Source organism: Oncorhynchus kisutch, linkage group LG28, assembly GCF_002021735.2.
Source record: "Oncorhynchus kisutch isolate 150728-3 linkage group LG28, Okis_V2, whole genome shotgun sequence".
Taxonomy (NCBI): domain Eukaryota; kingdom Metazoa; phylum Chordata; class Actinopteri; order Salmoniformes; family Salmonidae; genus Oncorhynchus; species Oncorhynchus kisutch.
Genome location: NC_034201.2, coordinates 18,709,411 through 18,718,188, shown reverse-complemented (window position 1 = coordinate 18,718,188; position 8,778 = coordinate 18,709,411). Strand labels below are relative to the sequence as shown.

The window sequence follows — 8,778 nt, the reverse complement described above, 5'->3', positions numbered from 1 at the left end:
CACACCCCTGAGTCAATATATGTTAGAATCACCTTTGGCAGTGATTACAGCTGTCTCTAAGAGCTTTGCACACCTGAATTGTACAATATTTTAACTTCATTCTTTTTTTTCATTCTTCAAGCTCTGTTAAGTTGGTTGATCACTGCTAGACCCATTTTCAAGACTGTAACAAGACTGTAACAAGACTGTAACCATTTTCAAGACATTTTCAAGACTTCAAAACTGTAACTAGGCCACTCAGGAACATTAAATTCTTGACAATATGAATAGTGGTACTGAGTGATGTGTTATGTTGGATTTACCCCAAACATAACGCTTTGTATTCAGGACATAAAGTTAATTTCTTTGTTACATTGTTTGCAGTTTTACTTTAATGCTTCATTTCAAACAGGATGCATGTTTTGGAATATTTTTATTCTGTAAAAGTTTCTTTCTTTTACCTCTGTCAATTCGGTTAGTATTGTGGAGTAACTACAATGTTGTTGATCTATCCTCAGTTTTCTCCTATCACAGCCATTAAACTCTGTATCTGTATTAAAGTCACCATTGACCTCATGGTGGAATCCCTGAGCAGTTTCCTTCCTCTCCAGCAATGGAGTTAGGAAGGATGTATCTTTGTAGTGACTGGCACATTTTTAGCCAGCTACCAATAGGTGTCCTTCTTTGTGAGTCATTGGAAAAACTTCCTGGTCTTTGTAAATTAATCTGTGTTTGAAATTCACTGCTCAACTGAGGGACCTTACAGATAATTGTATGTGAGGGGTACAGAGATGAGGTAGTCATTCAAAAATAATGTTAACACTATTATAGCACATTTATTGCAATCTATTATGTGACTAATTATTACTCCTGAACTTATTTAGGCTTATCATAACAAAATGTTTGAATAATTATTGACTCAAGTTATTTCAGCTTTTAATTTGTAATTCATTTGTAAAAGTTCTAAAAAAACATACTTCCACCTTCACATTTTGGTGTCTGTAGGCCAGTGACACAAAATCTCTACTTTTATTCATTTTAATTGCAGGCTGTGTATTACAAAATCAGTGTGTGAATACTTTCTGAACGCACTGTATGTAGATAGCCCTTATAGTACCAATCACAAATCAAGATAAATCTACATATAACCTAGATTCCAGGGTGGTAAATCCTGCCTTATTTCGATGGCACATGTGTCCAACGTAAGCTTTGGTGAAAATGATTGTACTGGTTGTAAAACAAAACATTCCACAAGTCTGTGAAGTCTCTCCTATCAGACAGACATACTGTATTTGAAGACTGGGAATATACTGCCCTCTAGTGGTTAACTAGAGAATGGCCGTCTACTATTGTCGTAAAAAAGTGATTACTGCTGCAGTTTACGGCAAATATGGCGACATGATCGGGCTGATTTTGTTGCTGACCAGACCACAACAATTAATTCAGCAAACTAACAATATATTCGTTTAAACAGCTTACACATTTCCGTTTTAAGGAACCTATTGTTTTCGTGCAGTCCCAGTCATCTTTAATGGCAGGCGTCATGGAATCAGGTAAACAAACAACTATAAAGTGGCTAGCGGACTGGATGTTTTGCAGCTGCTTTTTTTTTTTAAAGACTAATGTCCACATAATGCAAGCTAAATGTGATATATTGGTGTAGCTCGAGCTAACGTTGAAGCAGCGGTCTAAGGCACTGCATCTCAGTCTTAGAGGCGTCACTACAGACCCTGGTTCGATTCCAGGCTGTATCACAACCGGCTGTGATTGGGAGTCACATAGGGTGGCGCGCAATTGGCCCAGCGTCGTTTGGGTTTGGCCGGGGTAGGCCGTCATTGTAATTAATCATTTGTTCTTTACTGACTTGCCTAGTTAAATAAAGCGTACAACAACAACAAAAATTATCCCTGTGACGCGTTCAGTACGACAGAACGGTGTGCAACGTTTAAGTAAACGGAAACGGTGTTGTACTGCTCGGCCAGATGAAGAACGTCATGATTGTGGTGTGCTGTACGAGTTATGCAATCGCACCTATATTTAGATAGAACTTACCTCAAAGGCTGTTGAAGAAAGGTGCACACAGTTTTGGGGAAAAATGTTGTTCGATATAAACTGTAATGCAACATATGAACTGAACACACCCATGGTTTCCTAGCCAGCTGTTTTGGCTAGCAAACTGCTTTCCCCAAAGTCAATTGTAATGTTATGTTACTCTAACTTGTTTTGTGTGTCTAATTTCACAGAGGAGCAGGGAAGGAACCGCTTTCAATCAGAGCTGGAGTTCATCCAATGCTTGGCCAATCCGAATTATCTGAACTGTGAGTGGGTTATTCAGCTAGCTAACTTATCCTCAATGTTCTGTCACTCAGTACAACCAAAGACACTCGTTACTATAACCTGCAGATATCCCTGGCCACTTTAAAAATGAAACACGAGTCACTTTAATAATGTTTACATACTGCTTTACTCATCTCATGTATATACTGTATTTTAGTCAGTGCCACTCAGACATTGCTCGTCCTAATATTTATATATTTCTTAATTCCATTATTTTACATTTGTGTGTATTGTTGTGAATTGTTACATACTACTGCACAGTTGGAGCATTTTGCTACACCTGCAATAACATCTGCAAGAAAAAATGTCTATGTGACCAATAAAATGGGATTTGCGATATAGCTAGCATTGTTTGTGACTCACCTCTGTTCCTCTGTGTCCCTCCAGTTCTGGCTCAGAGGGGTTACCTGCGAGAAAAACCCTTTGTGAACTACCTGAAGTACCTACTGTACTGGAAGGAGCCTGAATATGCCAAATTCCTGAAGTAAGATTCACTGTTGTTTTTCCCTCTGCATCATATACATCAGTCACAGTAGTATAACAATGTGTATAATGTATGTACAACAGTGCCTTCAGTAAGTATTCACACCCCTTTACTTTTTCCACATGATTGAAATGTATTTAATTGTCATTTTTTGGTAAATGAGCTACACAAAATACTCTGTCAAAGTGGAAGAACAGGTCAGTGTTCCATAGCCGCAGGCAGAACAGTTGAAACTGGAGCAGCAGCAGGACCAGGTGGACTGGGGACAGCAAGGAGTTATCAGGCCAGGTAGTCCTGAGGCATGGTCCTAGGGCTCATGTCCTCAGAGAGAAAATTATAGAGGGCATTCTTAAATTCACACAGGACACCGGATAAGACAGGAGAAATACTCCAGATATAACAGACTGATCCTAACCCCCCGACACAAACTACTGCAGCATAAATACTGGAGGCTGAGAGAGGAGGGGTCGGGAGACACTGTGGCCCCGTCCGACGATACCCCCGAACAGGGCCAAACAGGCAGGATATATACCCACCCACTTTGCCAAGCACAGCCCCCACACCACTAGAGGGATATCTTCAACCACCAACTTACCATCCTGAGACAAGGCCAAGTATAGCCCACAAAGATCTCTGCCACGGCACAACCCAAGGGGGTGCCAACCCAGACAGGAAGATCACGTCAGTGACTCAACCCACTCAAGTGACACCACCCATCCCAGGGACAGCATGGAAGAGCACCAGGAAGCCAGTGACTCAGCCCCTGTAATAGGGTTAGAGGCAGAGAATCCCAGTGGCGAGAGGGGAGCTGGCCAGACAGAGACGGCAAGGGTGGTTCGTTGCTCCAGTGCCTTTCCGTTCGCCTTCACACTCCTGGGCCAGACTACACTCAATCATAGGACTTACTGAAGAGATGAGTCTTCAATAAAGACTCGATGTTTGAGATCGAGTCTGTGTCTCACATGGATAGGCAGACCATTCCATAAAAATGGAGCTCTATATGAGAACGCCCTGCCTCCAGCTGTTTCCTCTGTTAACTCTGATGAACTTATCATCTGCAGCAGAGGTAACTCTGGGTCTTCCTTTCTTGTGGCTGTCCTCATGAGAGCCAGTTTCATCATAGCACTTGATGGTTTTTGCGACTGCACTTGAAGAAACTTTAAAAATTCTTGAAATGTTTCACAATGACTGACCTTCATGTCTTAAAGTAATGATGGGCTGTCGTTTCTCTTTGCTTATTTGAGCTCTTCTTGCCATAATATGGACTTTTTACCAAATAGGGCTATCTTCTGTATACTAACCCTACCTTGTGACAACACAACTAATTGACTCAAACTCATTAAGAAGGAAAGGAATTCCACAAATTAACTTAACAAGGCACAACGGTTAATTGAAATGCATTCCAGGTGACTACCTGATTAAGCTGGTTGAGAGAATGCCAAGAGTGCAAAGCTGTCATCAAGGCAAAGGGTGTCTACTTTGAAAAATCTCAAGAAATATATTTTGATATATTGAACACTTTTTTTGGTTACTACATGATTCCATATGTGTTCATAATTGTGATGTCTTCACTATTATTCTACAATGTAGAAAATAGTACAAATAAAGAAAAACCCTTGAATGAGTGGGTGTGTCCAAACTTTTGACTGGTACTCTATATGAAAAATAAAAAAACATATCTCTTGATTAGCTAAGTATTCAATCTCCTGAGTCAATACATGTTAGAATCACATTTGGCAGAGAGTCTTTCTGGGTAAATCTCTTAAGAGCTTTGCATACTTGGATTGTATAATATTTGTACATTACTCTTAGTTCTTCACGCTCTGTGAAGTTGCTTGTTGGTCATTGCTAGACAGCCATTTTCAAGTCTTGCAATAGATCTTCAAGCCAATTTAAGTCAAAACTGTAACTAGGCAACTCAGGAACATTCAATGTAATCTTTGTAAGCAACTCCGGTGTATATTTGGCTGTGTTTTATGTTACTGTCCTGCTGAAAGGTGAATTTGTGTCCCAGTTTCTGTTGGACTGAACCAGATTTTCATCCAGGATTTTGCCTGTGCTGAACTCTATTCCAATGCAGAGTTCAGCACAGGATGCATGTTTTGGCAAATGTATATTCTGTACAGACTACTTTTCACTCTGTCAATTAGGTTAGTATTGTAGAGTAACTGCTGAACGAAAATATTAATTCAACGATTTTACTGAGTTACAGTTCATATAAGGAAATCAGTCAATTTAAATAAATTAATGTATGGGTTTCACATGACTAGGCAGGCGCGCAGCCATTGGTGGGCCTGGGAGGGCATAGGCCCACCTACTGGGGAAACGGGCCCAGCCAATCAGACAATTTGTTTTTCCCCACAAAAGGGCATTATTATAGAAATAAATACCCCTCAGTTTCATCAGCTGTCCTGGTGGCTGGTCTCAGATGATCCCGCAGGTTAAGAAGCTGGATGTGGAGGTCCTGGGCTGTCATGGTTACAAGTGGTCTGCGGTTGTGAGGCCAGCTGGAAGTACTGCCAAATTCTCTAAAATGATGTTGGAGGTAGCTTATGGTAGAGAAATGTACTTTAAATTCTCTGGCAGCAGCTCTGGTGGACATTTCTGGAGTCAGTATGCCAATTACGCGCTCCCTCAACTTGAAATATCTGTGGCATTGTGTTGTTTGACAAAACTGCACATTTTGGTGGCCTTTTATTGTCCCCAGTACAAGATGCACCTGTGGAATGATCATGCTGTTTTTATCAGCTTGATATGCCACACCTGTCATGTGTATGGATTCTCTTGGCAAAGGAGAAATGCTCACCAACTGGGATGGTAACAAATTTGTGCACAAAATTTGAGAGAAGCTTTTTGTGAGTATGGAAATGTTCTGGGGTCTTTCATTTCAGGTCATGAAACATGGCTCAACACATAACATGTTGGCGTTTTTATATTTTTGTTCAGTATACAATGTTGTTGATCCATCCAGTTTTCTACAATCACATCCATTAAACTCTAACTGTTTTAAAGTTACCATCCATTGGCCTCATGGTGAAATCCCTGAGCGGTTTCCTTTCTTTAGCAACTGAGTTAGAAAGGACGCCTGTATCTGTGTACAGTTGAAGTCAGACGTTTAAATACACCTTAGCCAAATACATTTAAACTCGGTTTTTCACCATTACTGACATTTTAATAATAGTACAAATTCCCTGTCTTAGGTCAGTTAGGATCATCACTTTATTTTAAGAATGTGAAATTTCAGATTAATAGAAGGGATTTTATTTCAGCTTTTATTTCTTTCATCACATTCCCAGTGGGTCAGAAGTTTACATACACTCAATTAGTATTTGGTAGCGTTGCCTTTAAATTGTTTAACTTGGGTCAAAGGTTTTGGGTAGCCTTCCACAAGCTTCCCACAATAAGTTGGTTGAATTTTGGCCCATTCCTCCTGACAGAGCTGGTGTAACTGAGTCCGGTTTGTAGGCCTCCTTGCTCGCACATGCTTTTTCAGTTCTGCCCACAAATGTTCCATGGGATTGAGGTCAGGGCTTTGTGATGGCCACTCCAATAACTGGACTTTGTTGTCCTTAACCATTTTACCACAACTTTGGAAGTATGCTTGGGGTCATTGTCCATTTGGAAGACCCATTTGCAACCAAGCTTTGACTTCCTGACAGATGTCTTGAGATGTTGCTTCAATATAGCCACAATCTTCCTCCCTCATGATGCCATCTATTTTGTGAACTGCACCAGTCCCTCCTGCAGCAAAGCACCCCCACAACATGATGCTGCCACCCCTGTGCTTCATGGTTGGGATGGTGTTCTTTGGCTTGCAAGCCTTACCCTTTTTCATTCAAACATAACAATGGTCATTATGGCCAAACAGTTCTATTTTTATTTCATCAGACCAGATGACATTTCTCCAAAAAGTACCATCTTTGTCCCCATGTGCAGCTGCAAACCGTAGTCTGGATTTTTTATGACGGTTTTGGAGTAGTGACTTCTTCCTTGCTGAGCGGCCTTTCAGGTTATGTCGATATAGGACTTATTTTACTGTGGATATAGGTACTTATTTCCTCCAGCATCTTCACAAGGTCCTTTGCTGTTGTTCTGGGATTGATTTGCACTTTTCACACCAAAGTACGTTCATCTCTAGGAGATAGAATGCGTCACCTTCCTGAGCGGTATGACGGCTGCGTGGTCCCATGGTGTTTATACTTGCGTACTATTGTTTGTACAGATGAACGTGGTACCTTCAGGCATTTGGAAATTGCTCCCAAGGATGAACCAGACTTGTGGAGGTCTACAAATTTTTTATCTGAGATCTTTGCTGATTTCTTTTGATTTTCCCATGTTGTCAAGCAAAGAGGCACGGAGTTTTATGGTAGGCCCTGAAAGACATCCACAGCTACACCTCCAATTGACTCAAATGATGTCAGTTTACCTATCAGAAGCTTCTAAAGCCATGACATCATTTTCAGAAATGTTCCATGCTGTTTAAAGACACAGTCAACTTAGTGTATGTAAACTTCTGCCCAACTGGAATTGTGATACAGTGAATTATAGGTGAAATAATGTCTGTAAACAATTGTTGGAAAAATTACTTGTCATGCACAAAGTAGATGTCTTAACGGACTTGCCAAAACTATAGAAATTTGTGGTGGTTGAAAAACGAGTTTTAATGACTCCAACCTAAGTGTATGTAAACTTCCGACTTCAACTGTAGTAACTGGGTGTATTGATAAACCATCTAAATTGAAATTAAAACTTCACAAATGGATATTCAGTTTCTGCTTTTTTTAATTTTTACACATCTACCAATAGGTGTCCTTTTTTGCGAGGCATTGGATAACATCCCTGGTCTTTGGTTGAATCTGTTAAATTAATTACTCGACTTAGGAACCTTAAAATTATTTGTATGTGTGGGGTACAGAGAAGAGGTAGTCATTTAAAAATATAATGTATAACAATATTATTGCACACAGTGAGTCCATGTGACTTGTTAAGCACATCTTTACTTGTGATATCAAAGTTTAATACTTATTGACTCAAGACATTTCAGCTTTCATTTTTTATTTATTTTTAATATATTTATTAAAAACATAATTCCACTTTGACATTATGGGTTATTGTATGTAGGCCTGTGATACATTTTATCTCAATTGAATCCATTTTAAATTCAGGCTGTAACAGAACAGAATATGGGAAAGGTTCAGCAGTGTGAATACTTTCTGAAGGCTCTGTGTCTCCCTTGTCATGCAGATACCCCCATTGCCTGCACATGCTGGAGCTGCTTCAGTACGAGCACTTCAGGAAGGAGCTGGTGAATGCACAATGTGCCAAGTTCATCGATGAGCAGCAATTACTGCACTGGCAGCACTATTCCCGGAAACGCACCCGTCTGCAGCAGGCTCTGGCAGAGCAACAACAGCAGCAACAGCTGCCTCATGGCAATGCTACTGCTAAATGAGAGAGAGAGCGAGAGAATCTGTGGCATAAAAAAAAAAAACAGGATGATTGAACTTGAATGGACATGGACTCGAATGTCTATTCAGCCTCCTGGAAATGTGTGTGTGATATGGATCATGGCGATGTCTCTCTTTTGCTCTTATTTATGTTTCTGACTTTGTATAATAAAAAATAACTTTTGGTTAAAATGCTGTTTCTTTGTGTCGTTTGACCTCAATAGAACAGTGGTGGAAATGGACAGCATTGTTTACTCCTAATTTCTCAGGGAGAGTGAGGCAGCAGTTTTGGTTAGTATTAGAAAACTATGATAGATACTTAAGGTCAGTAATGGATATTATGCAACCGAGAGCTAAAATAACAATATAAGCAGTGAAAAATATAATACACATTCAAATATGGGACTGTTGTAAAAGTGTGTATGTAAAACAAATTGTCACCCTGATTCAGGCCTCTACATCATGAAATTAAGCATTACAGCGTGATAAAAGTGTTATGGCAATGTACACACTTTAACGTCTACTGCATTC

At 40.0% G+C, this 8,778-nt stretch overlaps 1 protein-coding gene across 1 annotated transcript; it reads left to right on the top strand.

The window, feature by feature from the left end:
- The first annotated feature begins 1,348 nt into the window (after positions 1 to 1,348).
- med31 (mediator complex subunit 31) lies at positions 1,349 to 8,439 on the top strand. The gene is made up of 4 exons (XM_020464268.2): positions 1,349 to 1,532; positions 2,223 to 2,297; positions 2,704 to 2,800; positions 8,045 to 8,439. Exons 1-4 carry the CDS (start codon positions 1,511 to 1,513, stop codon positions 8,250 to 8,252), a joined length of 402 nt encoding a protein of 133 aa, XP_020319857.1. The 5' UTR covers positions 1,349 to 1,510; the 3' UTR covers positions 8,253 to 8,439.
- The last annotated feature ends 339 nt before the right edge of the window (positions 8,440 to 8,778 follow it).